Here is a 20,931-nt window from a genome sequence, read left to right as displayed (position 1 = left end):
TATTCTGCCATCCTGAACTGGTTAGCTTTCCAATTCCTAAAATTACTTTTCTTGGGGGCACCTGGTTGGCTCACTCAGGGTATGTGACTCTTGATCTCAGCGTTGTGAGTTCGAGCCCCACATAGGGCATAGAGCTTACTTAAAAAACTAAATACAAATAAAAATTAAAAAAATAAAATTACTTTTCTTTTCCCAGCCTTTGGACTTAAACCTCATGGTATTCCATAACCAGTAGTCATGGGCTTTCAACTGCAAGTAACAAAACAACTACAGTTACTTAAAATAAATATGATAGTTATTGCAGTGGCTCAATGACATCTTCAAGGAACCATGTTTTTAAGAGATCTTTTCACTATTCAATTCTGGTTATATTTCATCTTCATACTTGTTGTTTACTGGAACTAGTAAGGCTTCTTTATTGCAGTGTTTATCTTCATACTGGTGTCCTATGAGATAGGAAGTGTTCCTTATTCTAGCTGTCATATTTGTATTCAGTTTGTAAAAAGGGAAGGAGTGAATGTTGAGTGGCAAAACTGGTCTTTCCAGCCATTCTCTTTTTTTATCAGGTACACAAACTCAGTAGACTCTTGCTGCTATCTGTTGACAGCTATGTAAAATGTCCTCGACACTCCACTCCGGGGAGAGGGATTGGAAAGGGAAATGTTGTGGATGAGGGTTGGGTCAGCCAACTTAGCAACATTTGCCATGTGGAAGTAATATATCACAGAATTCCCATATCTGGCAAGGTATTAAGCTATGTTTACAATGACCTGATTTTATAGATCTGTGTCCAGTATGGTAGCTAATTATAGCTATAGCCACTTTAGCTATTAAAATTAAATACAGTGAAAAATCCAAGACCTCAGTTTCATTAGCCACATTCAGGTATTTGATAGCTACACGTGGCTGGTGGCTACCATAGTAGACAGCACAGATACAGTACATTTCCATCTCCGCAGAAAGCTCTATTTGCACAGTGCTGTGCTAGGTGAAATAGAGTCAGTGAAGGAACAGGGTTAGTTCCTGGTTTTCAGAGTTGGTCAGAGGTGAAGTAGGGACCAGGTACTTGGGTTTCTAATGTTCAGATTATTATTCTTTTAAGTAGATAGCCTGGCTTTGTATACATTTGTATTTTTTCTTAATATTGCTTCTTGTTTTCAAACAATTATATCTACATTTTGTCATTCTTTTATGCTATAGTGTAAGTGAGACGCTGAAAATGCCAACATGGATATCCTGTGGTGTTTCCCTTTGTAATGCATTTAGCCACTTAACATTACAATATAGCAAGGGCCTAAATGACCTTAAAGAAGTCAGTTGAGAGTAGGTAAGAATTGTAAAAGATTTCATTCTGTTTTACTTTCTGTGGTAGCTACAAGGCATTGCCCCTTTAAGAAACCATATGGTAAAATCGGGAGCTTCTGAGGCTTAAATGAGTGAATGAAGAATAGCTAGAGGCGCAAAATGTTGCATATCCTTTACAGAGCTTTTTAGATCCTCAGCCTGGAGGTGGGCTGGAGGAGAAAAGTCCAGAAGCCAAGATGCTGTAAGAGTAACAAAGAGGAGACAGGTTGGTATCACCTAGATTCTGTGTAATAGCTACAAAGAGATGGAAACACCTGGTTTCAAGCATGTGTAAATAGTCTTGGGTGATAGAGGGGGACAAAAGAAAAGCCATTAGTTAGAAAAATAGGGAATATTAGAAGTAATTAAGAGTAGCCATACATTTGATTTTTTTTTGGTGGGGGGAGGTCATCATTTACTTGGCTATTCCAGAAATAGTAGATGGAAACTATGCAACTGATAATAAGTATATAAGAGCACATTATCTGCTTTATTGCTTTCTTGATTTCTTAATGTAAATTAAGTTGGTTTGCCTGTACTGCCTCAATAAGCCATCATTAATTGCCTTGTGGCTGTAGCCAGAGTTGAAAGTTGGCATCTGAGAAAAGTACACATCTCTCTCTGGTAACAGACCTTCGTTTCGAACTCCCTTTTTGTAATCAGAAAACCACACGCTGAAAATCAGATACTTGGCAGCAGCCCACTCTGGTGCGTTAGCAAGGAAATACCTGGTGTTCTTGTGTGTTAGCCTCATTTTTTTTTTTTTCCATACCGGAGAAATGCAGCTTTTCCCATAACTCATTTCCCTGGTCCCTTCAGTCTCTGTGCATGTTTTTCACACCTTCAGCCAGGAAGTAAGTAACCATCATAAGCATCTCTAGATTGAGAAGATAGTGGTTCTCCTTCTAGATACGTGCTTTGTTTTTACATACCCAAAAGACATAAGTGGAAATCTCTTGTGTCTTGGAAAAATACCACACAGGTGATCAGTGGTGAATCTGGGCTTAGGTCTTAGTAAGGAGGATGTGTGTTTCAACAGCATATATTACTGATATTTTAAGAACATTAGGGAATTTGTGTTCTTCAGCAAGTTATTTATCTATATAGGTTTATTTTCCTCATTTGGAAATGAGCTTGGACACATTTTTTTGTGGGACAAATTTTCTGATTCTGTGTGGGAAATATCCCTTCCCCTCAGTGTTTGGAAATTGTTAAAGATGCTACCTCTCAGCACAGATTGAAAAAATACACTGGAAATTGCTGAAAACAACTGTAGTAGAAAACGCCCCATGCAACTCATGGTTTCTTTCAATGAGAAAATTTCAGGTTCTAGAGGAAAGTCTCATGAATGCTGACCTTCGTAAGGAAGCACTGAGCAAATCAATGTATTATTGATTGGTCTGCTGTCACAAATTTATTTTTCTTTCCTTCGTTCGGTCTCGGTACCTTGTGTGGTGAATGACACGTCTAGCAAACACCTGCACAGTTATGCAGCATCTCCTCAGAGAAATAAGCCTAGGTGGTTCCCCAAATTCCAGAGGTGTTTTCCTCATTGAGCTGAAGTAAGTATACTCTAAAGAAAAGAAAGCAACTGCTCTACTGAGGTATTAGCCACTGCACTAGGGTAGGTAGACTCTGTCACGTGTGCTCTCATGTATCTAGTCAAATGCATGGAAAAGTAAAACTCTATAAAAGTACAATTATTAAAATAGGGACATAAACACCAATCAGATTCAGACCCCTTTCAGTGACTTCTAAGTCAGCCCCAAAATAAGAGCTCTTTTAACAATTGCCCTATGCCTGCCAAATCCAACCCATTGTTTCACCCCGTGAATTAATTGCTTGATTTAACATTTGTCAAATGGGCATGTTGAATACCTGCCCCCAGATAGCACCAGAACAACTTGTCAAGAAAAAACCAGCTGAGTTTATTGCTCACCACTATAATGGAGAATTTCATGTTCACAGAGTTTAATTATGTTTTAGAAGAAGGGAAAGGCTGGGATATTGAGACTTTGAAGTCTGTCCTGATGGGAGTGGGGGACTTGAGGAGGGTTGGGTATAGGTGGGCATGGCAAAACGGATTTGGATGCAAGAGGTTCAGAAAGTCTTAGGGCATAAACTGTCAGTTGATGTTTTCTATTGAAGAGTTGCTGGAATGAACAGTGAAGCTATTTGCAACTTATATCTTCCTGCACAAGATTCTTTTAAAATAGTACAGTCTTATTGATGAAAATAGTGGAATAGTAGACCCTTGTTAATGTAGACAGTAATCTGTGTAGGGTACATGATTTTGGTTCTCAATGCCTACATACTGGGGGAATACACGTCTCCTGTGACACTCCAGGTGCTTATATATTTTAAAGTTCACAGAGATAAGAAGCAAGAATTGAGGGAAGAAGGATACTATTAGGTTGAGAGAATGTTGGACAAATTCATGGAGGGCGGTAACATTTGAGCTAAGCACTGATCATCGGTTATAAGTTCAGAGAGGTCTTTCACGCTAAAGGCTAATGCTGCTTGGCTACTCATGGCTTCTTTTCTTCTGTAAGAGTTCATTCAGAGCATGTATAGGTGTTGGCGAGGATGAGGAGAAAAAGGGACACTCATGCATTGTTGGTGGGAATGCAAACTGGTGCAGCCACTGGAATACAGTATGGAGGTTCCTCAAAAAGTTAAAAACAGAACTCCCCTATGATTCAGCAATTGCACTATTGGGTACTTACCTAAAGAATACAAGAACACTAATTCAAAGGGATACACGCACCCCTAAGTTTATAGCAGAATTATTTACATTATTTACAATAGCCAAATTATGGAAGTAACCCAAGTGTCTATCAGTAATCAATAGATGAATGGATAAAGAAGAGGTGATACATGTATATATAACAGAATACTATTCAGCCATAAAAAAGAATGAAATCTTGTCCTTTGCAGTGATGTGGATAGAGCTACAGAGTCTAATGCTAAGCAAAATAAGTCAGCCAGAGAACGACAAATACCCTATGATTTCACTCATATGTGGAATTTAAGAGACAAAACAAATGAGCAAAGAGAAAAAGAGAGACAAACCAAGAAACAGACTCTTAACTGTAGAGAACAAACTGATGGTTACCAGAGGGGAAGGGGTCAGGGGGATGGGTTCAATAGGTGATGGGGAAGCAGGGAGTGCACTTGATGAGCACCAGCTGATGTACGGAAGTGTTAAATCACTATATCACACACCCGAAACTAATAAAACACTGTATGTTAAACTGGAATTAAAATAAAAACTGAAAAAAAAAACAGTTCATCCAGTGGAAGTAAAGACTTTCCCATTTTGCCATAGTTCTGTTGGGGAGAAAATGGAAGCATAGTCATTGGATGAGGTTCGGTACCCTATTTTTGAAGGTCCTGGGCTCTCTGAAGCTAGGTGGCGTGATTCCTTGTCTATGCTTTTTTTATAAATATAGCTCAGAACATGGAGCAAAGCTTCTTAGCTCTCTGCTTTCTTTACTTTGAGGATGGCCTCCATTAGCACCGCATATACCTGACTCAAGTGTCAGTAGGGAAATGAGGGAAGGGTGATGTGGTTTGTTGAATTCTTAGAGACTGTTCGAGGGTACAAGTCCAGAGCAGCTGCTCATTTTCTTATTTGTGCACTGTGAGCTCCTTTTCCTTCCAAGATGACCAAGCTGATTGCAGAGTCTATTTTTGTCAGACAGTGGGGTATGGGCCCCAGAAGCTGGAGCTGTGTGGCTCCAGATGACTGGAAGCACTACTTTTTTTTTATTTTGGACAGCTCTCTCTTTATCAGTTTCTCTCTTTCTTTCCCTCTCTTCTCTTTCTCTCTCTCTCTCTCTCTCTCTCTCTCTCTCTCTTTCACACACACACACACACACACACACACACACACACTTTTTTTTTTAAGGAACAAGGAGAAAACAATTCTGGTATACAGAATGAGGAAGAACTTAAGTAGGGGGATGAAGGAGAATCACTTTTTTAGGGGTTAGAGGTATGACTTGGGTTTTGGGAATCCACTCTTAAGGATATATCAGAATAAGTTAAAAAAAATAAGGAACGAATTCAGTCCACTTTGTATTTCTCCTGTTGAGGGAACTTATCTTTCAGATAAGACAGATTGTGTTTTGAAGGCATTGTGAGGGATTTTCATTCCAGCACTTAGGCATTTAATGCATTTTCAAGTTCATTTTTCCTGCAGAAGTGGCTGTGTCAAATTCCCTCATAGCTCTTTCTAGGCTTTATTGTGTCACATGTATCCTTAAGTGAGCTGAAGATGCTTAGAATCACTGTCCTCCTTACCTTGGAATGGAAAATGCTGTAGCTCCCCCTTGTGTCGTGTGAGGCCAGAAACATCTCTGATGAAGCCACAGCAGCAGAAGCCTCTTCATTAGTTTTAAAAGTATCTCCTCAAAGCTTTTGGGGGGATGGTAACATTGCTATACAGGAAAGTACCAGGGGATAGAGCTAATCTTTTTGTGATTCTCCCTTATTTCCTACCCTCCTACAGTGTATCCAGGAGCCTCTTTCTTGCAGGGTCACATTTTTCTGACAAACACTTCCTTTGGGATAGTTTTCCTCATGAGGTTGTAGTGTTGTTGTATTCCACTTAGTACATCAAATCTTGTACCATTTCCTCTCCAAATAGAGGGAGTGGACCTTGATTCCACTGTTGCCTCCTCTTGCCCTGTCATGGGGGCCACTTCATCCTGTGTCATGTGATTTCAGTTTGAGTCAGGCACCGGTTTCTTTGGCCCCCACCACCTCTAGGGGAAACATGCCAAGTTTTCCCAGGTGTCTCACACCCTCATATGTGAGCCTGGACTTTAACATTTTGGTTTCTCAGTAAGAATGCAGCCAAGGGTGTGAGATGCAATCACATGTCTCTGTTGGAAACAACTCCCCAATCTTAGGCCCCACCACAAACTTGATTCGGATGCAAGGATAGGGGGAAATGCCACAGTGCTCCCTATTAATGCATTTCCTTAGTTCAAATCAGCTTTGATGATTATTGAAATTCTTCACATGCATAGCAATTCTTGTATAATGTGGTTCTTGGTACCGATTTTGCACCTTTGCCAATATAGCAAGACAAGAAGAAAAGGTTTCATTTTATAGATTGTTTTTAAACCTTTTTTTAATGTTTATTTTTGAGAGACAGAGAGAGCGAGCGAGTGGGGTAGGGGCAGAGAGGGAGGGAGACCCAGAATCCGAAGCAGGCTCCAGGCTCTGAGCTGTCAGCACAGAGCCCTTATGTGGGGCTTGAACCTGTGAAATGCGAGATCATGACCTGAGCCCAAGTTGGATGCTTACCGACTGAGTCACCCAGGTGCCCCTTATAGATTGTTTTTAAAATTATATAAGTAAAAGGTCCTGATTGTTAAAAAGATTTCCACAGTTTTGCAGTTATATCTATAGGACAAAACTTTAATAGAATTGCTTCATTAAAGTGTGTGTGCATTTTATTTTTATCTTAAATTTTTATTTAAATTCCAGTTAGTTAACATACAGTGTAATATGAGTTTCAGCTGTACGATATAGTGATTCACCACTTCCATACATCACCTGGTGCTCATCACAACAAGCGCACTCCTTAATGTGTGTATGCATTTTATTTTTTTATTCTTTTTTCCCCTTTTTTAAAAAGTAATCTCTGTGTCCAATGTGGGGCTCAGATTCACGACCCTGAGATCAAGAGCCACATACTCCACCAACTGAGCCGACAGGTGCCCCTGTGTGTATGTATTTTAAACTTGATAGATAGATAGATAGATAGATAGATAGATAGTAGTCTTTACCTGTGCAGTATCCTGTCTGCCTTAACCTGCTCTTCATGTCCAGGTCAACTTGCTGTTCAGGTAACAGTTCCATCTAATTTCATTTCACCCCTTCTTGCACAGTCAGTCCTTAGTTTAAAACTTTGGACACTGTTGTCTTGAGGAAAGTTAGAATTTTGGGGGCCCAATCCTTAAAGGACTCCTACTTGTCCAACTTTATGAGTCCCCTTGGCAGAGGAAAGTTTCACTCCACACAGATTGAGAACAAACTCACTGTTCCCTGCTGCCTGTTAACTTTGTGATCAGGTCACAGAAGCAGCAGCACAAGGTAGCACAGGCTAAGTGATGAGTCTTACAAAGAGTGAATGCTTTGTGAATTCTGAGGTAGGAAAAAGTCAGGCCTGGAAATCTTCTGAACGAAGTGAGACTCAGACAGGGTCTTAAAAGGAAGAGTAGAACTGAGACAAAAAGGCAAGACAATTATGAGGGAATTCCAGGCAGAGAGAAAATGCTACAAGCCTCTGAGGTGGCAGAAAACACAAGGACCCTTCGGTAACACTGACTCTTCTTATCTTAATACGTTTCCCCTTGTGCTGCCATTTTTTATATATTTGTCTTCCAATGGATCTGAAGTCAAGGATATTTTATTGCTTCATCTTTGGATCTTGGCCATAGTTGACTAGGTATCAACAAATATTTTGGCTAATAAGTGAATAATCAAGTGAATGCAGTACTTTGCAGAAAGGATACAAAATACTAGGAGGGTTGCAGTAGGAGAAAAGGAATTAATTTCCAGAAAGCCTCATTTATCATAATTTCAGTGTAACAAGCATGCACTTTCTCATGAGAGACCACACTTTCTTAATGAAATCATATTTAACTTATGGAAAATAATCTGCATTCTGTTTTCCTAATCAACTATGTCTTGTTAATAGCACTGACATAATCATTCTAAAAGAATGGAAAACAAACAAAAAAAAATATGCTCTGCCAGAGCTGTCTCTCAGAAAAGGTTCAAAGCCTAAATAGTTCATGGGAACAATTTGCTAGTCTGGAGAATTCTTCCCATTTTGGTCAGGGCCTCCTATGGAGAGATTTATGTGCGGTATATGTCAAGAGGCAAAATAATGGCATTTCTCTGCTTTACAATGACTCGGACATTTGCTGAGTGCAGAAATGCACCTTTAAACGAGAGAAAGAAGCAGAGTCTGCCCTGATCCAATCATTTTGAAAAGCCATGCGCACTGAAGCTGGGACCAAACATAACGACAGGATTTAATTGCTAATTCTCTAGAGGCAACACGCCTCTTGATGTGTTGACCTTTAACCCAGACTTGGGAGGGTGAAAAAGAGAGGGGATGGGTGCCCTTCTCCCTACCCCCTCCCCAGTCTGATTGTGCATGCCTCTAACCCTGTCCACATACCCCTAACACGCAGCTCCCCCCACTTACCCATCAGTTACTTCCCACTTTGGGGCCAGGTTAGGAATAAACAGAACAGAAAGGAAGGCAGGAGCAGAATAGAAGAAGCAAGTCTACAAGCAGTTGACAGCTGCTTAGAAGCAGGGGGCAGGATTACAGCTACTGAAATGAGAGCTGAACTCCTGGCCCCCTAATGCTTTTGCCCCACCCTGCAATACTTCATGATATTAGTCCTTTCTGTTTTTCTGTTTTCTGTCTCTATTTACGCTCTCTGGGCCATATTTGTAATTACTCCCTTCTCTACACCTTTGGCTCCCTTACTTCTTTTACGTGGTTATTTATGAATGGCAGAATCGCAAGGAAAGTTAAATATAAGGTTCTGCCTATTACACATCTGCACCATGGCAGCTGGGCTGCTAAATATAGCTGGAGAAAACCACAAATCTGCTGATCGGTCTCAGTGTAAATTTGTGACCACTAGCCGTAAGTTGGCCCTTTGTGCTGCTTTTGCAAGGGTTCTGGTCCATTCGCTCTCCTGCTCTTTTACAAAACTTGCACACCTTCTTCCTCTTCAAATCTCTTAACTGTTCTCCAACCACACTGGTCTGCTCTCTGTTTCTAACATGCCAAGGACACTCCCACATGAGGGCCTTTTAACTTACTCTTCCTCCTGCCTGGAGCATCCTGCATCTATCTGTCTGCTCGCTCAATTCCTTCAAGACCCTGCTACATAATGTCATCGTCTTTAGTCAGGCCTTCCCAGGCCACTCTATAGAAGGCAGTAAGCACATCCCTATCACCACTGGCACACCCTGGTCCCCCTAACTTTATGTTTTCTTTACCAGTTACAACCATCTGCTAGAGTATGTATTTCTGGTGTGCACATTTTCTGTCTTCCTGCTAGAGGAAGTCTTTTATGAGACCATGGGTATTTTCCTCCTTTTCATTCTTCCATACCTAGAGCTTAACATAGTGCTTGCTAGTATGCCATACATATTTAAGGATTGAATGGATGGATGAATGCCAGTTGGGTTTTGAGAATCCCCTCTTCCCATTTGCCAAAACCAACATATTCACCTACTCCCCATACAGTATTTTTTGTATGGTGACCATAGTTTCCAAGCCCAGATTTGATGCACATCATTCTTGGGAAATCCAATGTGATGATTAAGTATATCCCACTTAGAATCATATAGAATCATAGTCTCATAGAATGGAGTCCTCGAAGGAATCTTAGATGATCACTTTCCAGTTAGTTGAATGGGCCCTGATAGTGGAATTGGCTTATCCAGGGTCACTAAGCTATGTTGAGTTTAAAATAAATGTGAGTTGAACTTGTTTGGCTTTTTAGAGCTCTTGCTTGGGATTATCAGAGATACCCAGAAATTATTGGAAACCTCCATGGTAATTATCTGGCCCTGTCTTTTCTATTTACTGCATACAGAGACTAGCACACTACCTCATGGGTCCTTCATTTCTTTCCAGTGAGGCTTGCTAGGGTAACTGAGCAGGATTTCTCACCATGTGCTAGGTATGTCTTTATTCTTTCACTCCACATGTTTTCAGATGTAAGAAGTTGTGAAATGCAGTGCTATTTAAAACTTACCACCTGTGCCAAACCACCGTCTGCACCTTGACCTCCACCTATTCAGTGAAATAAACACATACTTGAGTTTACATAGATGATCACAAGTATAATAAGATGTCAGTGGAAAAGATCTGACAATAGAGATGTAACTTTCTTGCAGTCATGAGCCCAAAGGGCCTTCTAGGGTTTATTCTTCTGCCTCCAGGTTGTAATACCTCCAAATTTTCTCCGTTTGTAATGAATGCCTTGGGAATGAGAAATGCGTATTCATATTTGAAGGGTGCGTTCTCATTGGCTTTCAAATTTTTCTTGCTCTTGAAATAATGAAAGTATGAATGGTAGGAAATACAAATACATGATATAGAGAATAAATACTCCAAAAGCCTCACAAGTCCTCATAAAGTTATCTTAATACAAAATTATTAACTGGGCTTCTGGGTTCCTTGGACTTGCAGGCATTTTTCCCAAGGGCCAATTTCTTTGAGGCGGGGCTTGGGAAATCTCACTCCGGAAGATCCTCTCTTACAAAACAATGCTCCCACCCTGACTTTGTGTCAAGCTCTAGAAAATGGCAGTGGAAGGATATTTACCCAGATCCTTTTCCCCATTGGAAGCAAGGCCCTTTTCAACTGTGATGTTTACACAATGATGACATTTACAGTCCATACTGCTTAGGTACAGTGAATACTCACATCCTTTGTGTCCCTGAGAACACTGGCCACAATACACAGCACTGGGAACACACTCAGTAAATCACAATCTGCAGTGTAGAGCAGATGCTCAGCAAATACTCAGTGACCAAGAAGATCAATGTAAAGTGAATGTGAATTAACAAGGAAGCACACGTTTGTACCAGGAGTTTTTTAACCTTATGGTCAACTTCTTGACACCATAGGTCATGCCTCCAAATCTGACCAGAACAGTGCAGCTTTATGAGTTTTCTATCTGTGCTTTGAGATCAGCTAGTCTGGTGTGTTGTGCTAGTAGGTGACCAAACAAGTTGAATGGACTGAGTTTGTGGATAAAACAAGAGAATAACACTTCGGCTTCATAACTTTTGAATGCTGTTGGAGTATCAATACTGCTGAAGCCTAGTTTAGTCCACATAGAATAGTCACATAGTGCTCTTCAGTAGAGTCTTAGAAAATGGATACATTTTAGTGAAAATCTTCTAAAAATAAACAATCAAAGAAGCCCTAAAAGCCTTTGACTGACAAGGCAGAATCAAGAAAAGGATTGAAACTTAAGATGTGCTAGCCAGGAAAATGAATGGTGGTTAGACTCTTTAGCTGCATGTCAGCAAGATGGCTCCTAATCTTTACTTTCCATGCTCAGGGGGCTCAACGAAGTCTCCTTTAGTCTCCTGGAATGAAACATAAGCACGTTGAACTAGGAAGAAGGAATGATGCAGGGACACATCAGTTTGGAAATACATGTCTCTTAACTGTGCTCTTGAGTTAGAAGGTTGAAATGCCATCAGGGTTTTATATTATTTCAGCTACCCTTAGAACAGACAACAGTTTTTGATAAATACAGATCAGCTGGGATTGCAAAACTTTTGAATGCAGCCTGGAAGTCGTTCTGGGATTGTAGGTTCTCTCAAGTGGTTGAACTAGGAACAATGAAAACTTTGTCTTTCTTTTTCTTTCTTTCTCTTTCTTTCTTTCTTTGGAGAGGAGATAGTTTAAACTCTTACTTAGCGTCTACACTAGGATAGTGAACTATAAATAATCCAGACAACTTGAGTCTGCTGCTGTGCTTGAATGTTTTTATGGTCCCATTTCCACTGTGATAAATACGATCATTCTCTCACTTGGATGCGTATGCACTTTTGTGTATGGATAGGTGCAATCTCCACTGAACAGAGGTTGATAGATAAAGAATTGATAAAACAAGAATCTCACTAACTTATGCTCCACCAATTTTGAGTTTTTGATAATTTGGATAGGGACCAAGCAAAAGTTTCCTTTAGTATTATCCATAACGACAGTGTTTACTGAGCAAGTAAATAACATCGATAAGATTCAGGAAGAGTATTTAACTATGTAGGAGAAAACATAGCTTCCCATTAATTTTGGACACATGCTTTCTGATGCAAATATCTGTAGTGCTAAGTGCTAACCTAACCTATTCATTAATTTGGATTGGTCTCCTATAGAGTTATTCAGAAATTTTTAATTTTGAGTGATTAAGTACATCTGATCCTTCCTCACTGGTTTCGAGTTTACAGGGACCTAGCTCAAATTATGTGGACCCCGTGGTCAAAGCTAGCTATAGGAACCTCTCTAGCCTACATACAATGGGCAGGAAATTTTTAGACTTAACTTTTGTCAGTGAGCCCAATACTGTAGAGTGTTGATTGTGGTGTTAGTCGAATGCTAGTTACTAATAGAACTTCTTTGGAGTCACTAGTGTGTATTGTGGAGGGCTAAGTGTGGAAGAAGCAGGTGGGGGTGGGAGGAAAAGCACACTGATCTCTGATACCTCATAACCTAAGGTCTCGACTTGGCCTAAAGGAAAATATTTGTCAGGAGAATCACTAAACCTTGTATTTTTTTTAGCATATTTTATGCTGTGGTCAATACCAGTGGGCATATACTGATTAGGAGGATCCATTCAGTTTTAGAGAGCAGTGTTCATTACCAACAGATGATGTCTTGGTTGTTAGCAGCACTATATCTGAAGTCCATTTTAATGCCATCTTAGAACATTTAGGGTTTGGGGGAATGGTTTCTTCACTTAGTACTCAAGAATTTGTCCTTGCCTTGAACACAAGCTCATAAGCTTAGTGAATGTTTACATAGGATGTTCGAGACATTTTTGGAAAGCTGGGACATTTGGCTGTATTTTTTGACCGTTTGTAGTTGATACAGGATGACCAGCAGAATTATCCATAGTGGGGCTTTTTTAATTGACATTTTCCTGTCTTATTTTAGAGCACTTGGTGATAGGTTAAGTTTTCAGTTCTACTGTAACTTCTTCCATGGAGGTTGTGGAGATCTTTGTGCACCGTCCTGGTGTTGTTCCTCACAACCCAATGGGAATGTCTCTTTCCTTACATCAGTGATTTGCTGTCCGACTGTCGCCTTTTACTTACCTTCTGCTAGGGTGATGTTACGGACCCTACAGAGTACTGAGCAGAATCTCCAGGGATATTTGGCTTGTTGCAAAGCAGACAGTATGTGCTTAGAAGTGTTAATATGTAAAGAATTGGGGTTATAGATTTATAACTTTGTGAAACTAATTAAAAGGAGCTAAGATGCTTTCATGAGTGATGTGTTTGCAAAACCTCAGAATTTGTTTGGGGAGTTCTTGGACTGAAGTTCAAAATGGATGGCTGTGAAGTTCTCAAGCCAAAAATGACCTGAGTCAGGTAAACTTGGTACACCTAATTTGTTGAAATACCTATCTCATTTGTGGTTTAGTAGGCAAGGCACCTGGGGAGTAGAGAAATGGGATTATTTAAAAAATTAAACCAATTTAGCTTGTGTGAAATGCATGGCAGGCATTTCATGTCAGTTGCAACAGGTGATTAATTGGAGGAGAGTGTGGAAGCAATTCTAGCCAATCAGAAGGACAGTGTTAGACTGTGATTATAAAAATGGTTACTTTACAGTCTTAATTTCCATGTAGTCTGGAACACAAACAGATCTCACAATCACTTGTCCAGGTCCTATATTTAACCCTGGATGAAAATGCCTTGTATCTGTCCATGGATGGACAGATAGTCCTAAAGGTGTCCAGATAGTATTTTGTGGAAAAGAGCATATAAGACCGAAAGCCTACTAGAAGTTGTTGCATGTGATTTTTCCATTGCCTGTATTGGCGACCCAGTTATACTGCAAGGTCTCATGACAGTTCTCAGCGCAGCTGACCTAGAGAATCTACTCGTGATTCCACTTTAGACAGGGAATATGAACATAATTGCAGGTATGAGGAAAACAGGACTAATGACCCAGAAGATGGTGTTGTTTAGTGCATAATTCACCCATGTTGAGCATTACCACTTTTTCTCTAGGCCGTATGATGGCGCATTAAGAAATAGAAGTAAAAAATGTTAATTGGGACTGAGTAAGAAATTTATGTGTGTTAATAACAGACCCTTAATGCTGACTTGGTTTTACCCTTGGTATAATGGCCAAAAGGGCACCAGACTATTGGTTTCTTAACTTTTTTAGCCTGGGGCATTCTTCACTGTGTATGGATTATACCAACCTTGAAACTTTAGGCATACCTCCAAAATAACAGTGAAACCAACACTGGAGCCAATGGGAAACTTTCCATTCATCATATCCTGTTTCTTGTAAATTGTTTATACTACCTGCATTTGTTTGTTCAATAGTAAAGCATAGTAAACACAGTCTTGAACTTGGTCTCAGTCATTGTTTTAACCACCTTTCAAAATTGTAATGAGTTTTTTATGTTCTTGTTCAGCATGGCTTTGAATTTTCAATTACCCCACACTTACCAGAAGAATCAGGATTGCTTAGAGTATACCAGGTCATCTTGGCTTGTTGGGGCTGGAGATATTTGCTTTAAGCAGTGATAGGTTAGACCCTCCCACATGGGATATAATGTGTGGACTTCACATTATGCCATGTGAAAGAAAGGAGCATAACTGGATTTGGAAAGAGGTAGATTGACTTACATTTAGTGGCCTGTGTATGAAGTCCTCTAGATTTCTGGACATTAAGAGCTATTCATCTATTATTGGTTTGAGGGCCGCCTAGTGCCTCCACTCTCTTATTCACTTATTATGGTTGCCCTGTGGGGTCATTCTATGACAGGAGGATTAGCACATTATATGCATACACTTGAGACACTGTTCATTATGCTCTTTAGCTATTTACTGAAAGTCTTCCAAGTGTTTAATGATTTCAGTTTAAGTGGGGAAATTAATCAGAATGGAATCTAGTATTGTAGTGTAAAGATTTAGTGTATGGGAGTAGAATTTGAGTTCTATCCAAGCATTTTCTCTGATAGCTTAAATGATTTTTCTTGATTTTTTTTTTCCAGTAACTGCCTTGCCGTGGAAATCAAGATTCTTCCCTCATGGTAACCATGGACAGCTCTTAAAGGGTATTGGTTTTATTACTAAATAGCTGGACATCCAGAACCTGAAGAGGCTCTAGTATAAAACCAACACTAGAAATAAGGCCATCCTTATAGAGAACTAAAGAATCATTGCTTTGGTGTTGTCTTCAGAAGTGAGCTTGCAAAACAAATTGGAACTTCAAGATTGTCAATAATTAAAGATACCTGTATTTTATTTGTAAAGTATGGCTACTCTAATGGCACATGGTTTTGTCCATATATGGAGCAGGAATATGGGGATGTCTAAGCCCAAAGAAGCATACATTGGAAAAGTGGAAAGAAAGAAGAATATTAGACTGCTGGTCTATTTCAGCACTGGAGAATCTACAACTTTTCAACTAACTAATAATATTAAAAATGTGGTGCTTAGATCCTATGGAGGAAAACAAAATCACCTGCATTTAACTTTCCAAAATAATAGCTTCTTGTTTATTGAAGGATTATCTTCTGCAGATGCTGAAGAGTTGAAGATGTTCTTGGATGGATTCCCTCAAAATAATCAACCATCCATGAAACCTGTTAAGGATGGAGGGATCTTTGCCCGCACAACAACACAGAAGGAAATCAACAAAAGTTCATCTCACGAAATATGTAGTAAGTCAAGTAGTGGATCTTTAGAGACAGGAGAAGGACATGGAACAGCCGACCTTCAGCAGAAGCCTTTGTGTGCATCAAAGTCATCAACACTTACTTGCAATGATTTACCAGAAAATGGACAGGAGAAGAGAAAAAGAATGTTATCATCTGGTTCAGGGATGGGTGGGAAACTCCTGCAAAAGAATAGCTCTGTAAGAGATAAGAAATCCGAGACAGATCTCTTGAGGTATGTAAGCCACAATAGGAAGAAAAAATTGAGGTTAAAAAATAAGAAGAAATTAGCATTTGAACACTTATTCAAGACCGATTCTACTGGAAACCCTTACCTTCAGGGTGTTAGTGTTCTTCAGGTGCTTTGTGAGAAAATATATTTGGCATTTCTGTTGGAAGCAAAGTATAGTGCAGATAAGCCAGAGTGGGACAGACTCAAGATGACCCTTGACTTGTACCCAGAGAAACTATTGCAAGGCCTCCCCAATTTGGGAAACACCTGTTACATGAACGCAGTTTTACAGTCCTTATTTTCGATTCCGTCTTTTGCTGATGATTTATTCAGTAAGGATTCCCCATGGGGTAAAATTCCCCTTGATGCTCTTAGCGTATGTTTAGCACAGCTGTTTGTTTTGAAAGATAGTTATAACATAAAAATCAAGGAGAGGTTACTTGTGAACCTTAAAAAAACCATATCATCAGTTGCAGAGATTTTCTCTGACAACGTACAAAACGATGCTCATGAGTTTTTAGGTCACTGTTTAGATCAGATGAAAGAGAGCATGGGGAAATTAAACACCATATGGAAGGCTAAAATTGAATCTGAAGAGGAGAATCCAGCTCAACAGATCTTTCCTGGAAGTGCTGCCACTGAAGTGCTCGTTTGTCCCGTCATCAATAATTTTGAGTTTGAGTTGCTGCGCTCTATTACTTGTCAAGCCTGTGGTCATGTTGTTCTCAAGACCGAAGTGAATAATTATCTCTCCATCAACCTTCCACAAGGAACGAAATCACTTCCTTTGTCTATTCAGTCTGCTTTTGATCACTTCTTTGGAGCGGAAGAGCTTGAATATAAATGTGGGAAATGTAAGCATAAGAGTTCTGTTGCAGTGCACAAATTTAGTAGGCTACCCAGGGTTCTTATTGTTCATCTGAAACGTTATACCTTTGACGACTTTTGGTCGCTAAGGAAGGATGACCAGGAAGTCGTTATTTCCACACATTTAGATATATCATCTCATTGCAATGAAACTACCAAGCCACCTCCTCCTGTGAGCAAGAATGTGCTTACTAGGGATTTCCAAATCCTAAAAGTCTTTCACAGCATAAAATTTGGAAACTTCTTTCTATCAACACCTTCAACAAAGCCAACCTTGGCATCCAATGATTCTCTGATTCCACACATTGGACCAGACAAAGAGTCTGAACCACAAAAATGCCAGATTCTTTGTGAAGGATCAAATGGAGAACAGAAAGAAGACCTGGGAAAATGTCCTAAACTGAATATAACTGAGTCTGAATTAGTAAACTTAGGAAATGGAGCAGTCATTGAAAAAGAGCTATTAGCTGCTGGCTTAATGATGGATCTTGAAGCAACGTACCTTTCTCAGATCCAGAAAGATGAAGGTAAACCCACCAGTGGTCCAGACAGGTGTCTTGCCGAAGTTTATCTTCAAGAAATGTTTGAAAATCTAAAACAAAGGAAATATGAGACAACTAATACGCTTGTAGATTTCAAGAGTGGCACTGAGACTATTGAAGATACTTATAAACGTGAAAAAAACGGAATTCCAAAAGAATGCCAAAAACCGACTAAACAGACCCAGCAGGATGAATGGATGAAAATCTATGAACAAGCCCTGCGGCAGGCACTGCTTGGAGCCCTCTTGAAGACACGTACCCGCTGGTATGCAAAGAACCTCAGAAAACCTGCAGAATTACGTCTCCAGGAGGCCAAAGCAAATTCCCTAGGGGCACCGGGTTCCAATAAAAACCCTGGAAACAAAGAATGTTTAAATAAGGAGAAGTCAGAAACTGAAGCCACAAAACCAAAAAGAAGTGGTAAGATGAGTGATCTCAATTCCTATCGGCTCATTGGTGTTGTCAGCCATCTTGGGAAGACCCCAAATTCAGGCCATTATATCAGCGATGCCTATGACTTTGAGAGGCAAGCGTGGTTCACTTACAATGATCTACAGGTATTGAGTATCGAAGAAGATCTCATGCAGGAGGCTAGGCTTTGCACCGGGTACATCTTCTTTTACATGCACAATGATGTTTTTGAAGATCTGTTGAAAAGGGAAGAGAACTTCCAGTCTCGTAACACAAAGGCAGGGAAGACCGCTCAGGAGAAGTAAGTGGAACAGGCTCCTGGTTGCACACATCTGCTTGACTACCTCATTGGTTACCACTTCCTCTATGAAAGGAAAACTCCACTCTAGCCAAAGATGAAGAGGCAGATGGCATCCAGGGTCAGAATTTAAGCAGAAACACTTGGGGAAAATCTCTATTCTAACCCTAATACAGATAGGTCAATCCCACAGTTCAGCGATAAGTATTCCTTTCTATTAGACTAGAATTGTGTTCTCCATATTCTGGTGCAGTGGATTTTAAGTGCAGTCTTTAAATCAGCAGCATCAGGATCGTGGAGAAACTTCTGAGAAATGCAAATTCTTGGGTCCCACCACATAAATGCTAATTCAGCAACTCTGATGGGGGGTGTCAGGGTTGTTGGGGGTAGGGAACAGCAATTTGATGGAGATTCCATCAGATGCTTGAGAAATTTAGAGAACTACAGTAGTGCGTTAGGTATCTTGGTGGATTTTGCTGTTGTATATTTAGTTACATTTCTAAAGGAGTTTGATTACAGTTTTTGTTTCTTATATTCACATATGCCTTTCCTTCAGAAACTTATTAAAAACAAAAAACACACACAGAGAAATCACTCTTCTGCCGATCATACTTAGTGATTTGACTTAAAAAAAGTTTCTGGAGTCCTGACCAAAAACAAAACAAAACAAAAACACACACACACACAAAAAAAAAACACAAAACAAAAACAAAACAAAACAAAAAAAACAATTGCTGAGGTTTTGGCAATAAAAAAAAATAGTTGCTATGGTCCTGTCAATAAATAGTAAATGAATCTGGTAATTTATGAATCATTTTGGGCATATGCAAATGAGACTATAACACCAGGTCAAGTCTCCAAATTGTTTGCTAGACTCCTTTTGCTCAGTATCAAAAGGGTTATATACTCTCAAGCTTAAGGATGGAGAATTTATTTGCCCTCAAGAAATTGACCCACTTTTCCTATTTACTAGCCAGCTGTTTTTGGTGTCATTTTAGTCTTCTCCAAGAGGCACTTGATTTGCTTCAAAGGAACATTGATTTGCCAGAACTTTATCTGAAGCCTTGAACAGTCCTCTGCATTCAATATTATAAGACTAATTCCAGATTTCTTTTATTCCTCCATATCTTATAGCAGTGGTGACCTTATTCCTTCAAGGAATAAACACACAATGCACACTTTAGAGTGGACCTATAGTATTTGAAAGTGTTACTTGTCACCGATTTTGTATAATGTTATAAAACTTAAACCTATTTGAGGTGCCTTTGAGGCAGGTACAGTAACACCTTGTACCTTTGTTAGGAACAAATTACTTACACTGAAAGGCTTTCTCACATCACATGAAGGGACTGAATTTTTGGTTCCACCTTTACCAACATGGGTGTCCCTCCTTGTTTCTAGGGGGTGGGCTCGGTATGGCTATATTAATCCAACAGCTTGTTGGTACTTTAAATCCCAGAGGCCTTTAAAGAGGTGAGTTGGAGTGTAGTGGTGTGGGCAAGTTAGAAAATGCCCTTTAAGGGGAAAACCAGATTCGAAAGTTAGGGAATTCTATTGCTCACAGCACAGTGCATCTAGGAGGAGGTCTGAATGAGACTTGGAGATTGCAAGGTAGATGGAGGCAGTTTGTTTATTCAAGTTGTGTAGTACTTCAGCAGCTGTGGTGGTTGAAGGATGAGGCTGGAGTTACCTTTAGAGGAGGGGAGGGACAGTTCGGTCTCACAATTCCAGGCTTTTGACCTCTCTAGAATAGTTAAGTGTGAGCTCAGTTACATAGGCATCAAAGCAAGAGTTTTGGTAGGAGTGAGAGAAAAGTTATTTTGTTTTGAAAGGAGAATGAAGATGCCAGTAGCTTTGAGATTTAGAAATGTCTGGTGTGGAGTATAGAATATTATAATCCTGAATATGCTGCTCTTCAGCATGGAGCACTTCCAAAATGCAGGCTAAACTAAAAGGTGAAGAAGATGGTTGGGATATCCAGGATGCGGAGGGTCTATCCTCCTAGACAGTTGGCTTGGGTGGAACCCTTCATTGCCCTGTGAGAAAAAATTTGAGGTGCACAGTGAGCAGCTGCATACCATCTGTGTGTTACACTGTTATTTAAATAAAAGATTAAAATAATTCTTAGGTGACTCAGTGGCTGTTATTTATTAATGGATTTTAATTAATTCTCTAATTTACACATCAGATTTCTCAGTAATCAATGGATATAAAAACTTTCTTTGACAGTGTATTAGTTTTCTATTGCTCCTGGAACAAATTACCACAAACCTAATGGCGTACAACAACACGACCTTATTATCTTACGGTTCTGGAGGTCAGGAGCCCAAGATGGGTATCACTGGGCTCAAATCAAGATGCTGACAGGGCTACAGTCCTTCTGGATGCTCTGAAGGGACAGTCTGTTTCCTCGTCTTTCCCAGCTGCTGGGGGCTTCCCCACATTCTTTGACTCATGGCTTCAGCCAGTGATGTGCCAGCGATGTGAGGCTGAATCCCCATACTGCCATCTCTGACTCTTCCCTCCACTGCCTTCCTCTTCCACTTTTAAGAGTTATGGTGAGGCTAGGCACGACCAGATAATCGAGGACAATCCCCTACCTTAAGGTCAGCTGATTAGCAACCTTAATTTCCACTTGTTTTGTAATAATAGATTGACCGGTTCCAGGAGTTAGGATATGAACATCTTTGTGGGACCTTTACTCTTCCTACTAATAGTAAAGTTAGCGGAAAACTATTTTGTCACAGCAACAAAAGAAGCAGACTG

General features: G+C 39.9%; 1 protein-coding gene across 1 annotated transcript in view; it reads left to right on the top strand.

Moving 5' to 3' along the window:
• The window catches only part of USP26 (ubiquitin specific peptidase 26), a 53,152-nt gene extending 32,866 nt beyond the window's left edge, over positions 1 to 20,286 (top strand). Inside the window, exon 4 of the mRNA XM_027054327.2 lies at positions 15,150 to 20,286. Within this exon, the coding sequence (XP_026910128.1) occupies positions 15,413 to 18,172 (2,760 nt within the window). The 5' untranslated portion in view covers positions 15,150 to 15,412 and the 3' untranslated portion in view covers positions 18,173 to 20,286. The remainder of the gene's footprint in view (positions 1 to 15,149) is intronic.
• The last annotated feature ends 645 nt before the right edge of the window (positions 20,287 to 20,931 follow it).

This window comes from Acinonyx jubatus, chromosome X, assembly GCF_027475565.1.
Source record: "Acinonyx jubatus isolate Ajub_Pintada_27869175 chromosome X, VMU_Ajub_asm_v1.0, whole genome shotgun sequence".
NCBI classification, from domain to species: Eukaryota; Metazoa; Chordata; class Mammalia; order Carnivora; family Felidae; genus Acinonyx; species Acinonyx jubatus.
The sequence above is the reverse complement of the archived record's forward strand: the minus strand, read 5'-3'. Positions and strand labels throughout refer to the sequence as shown.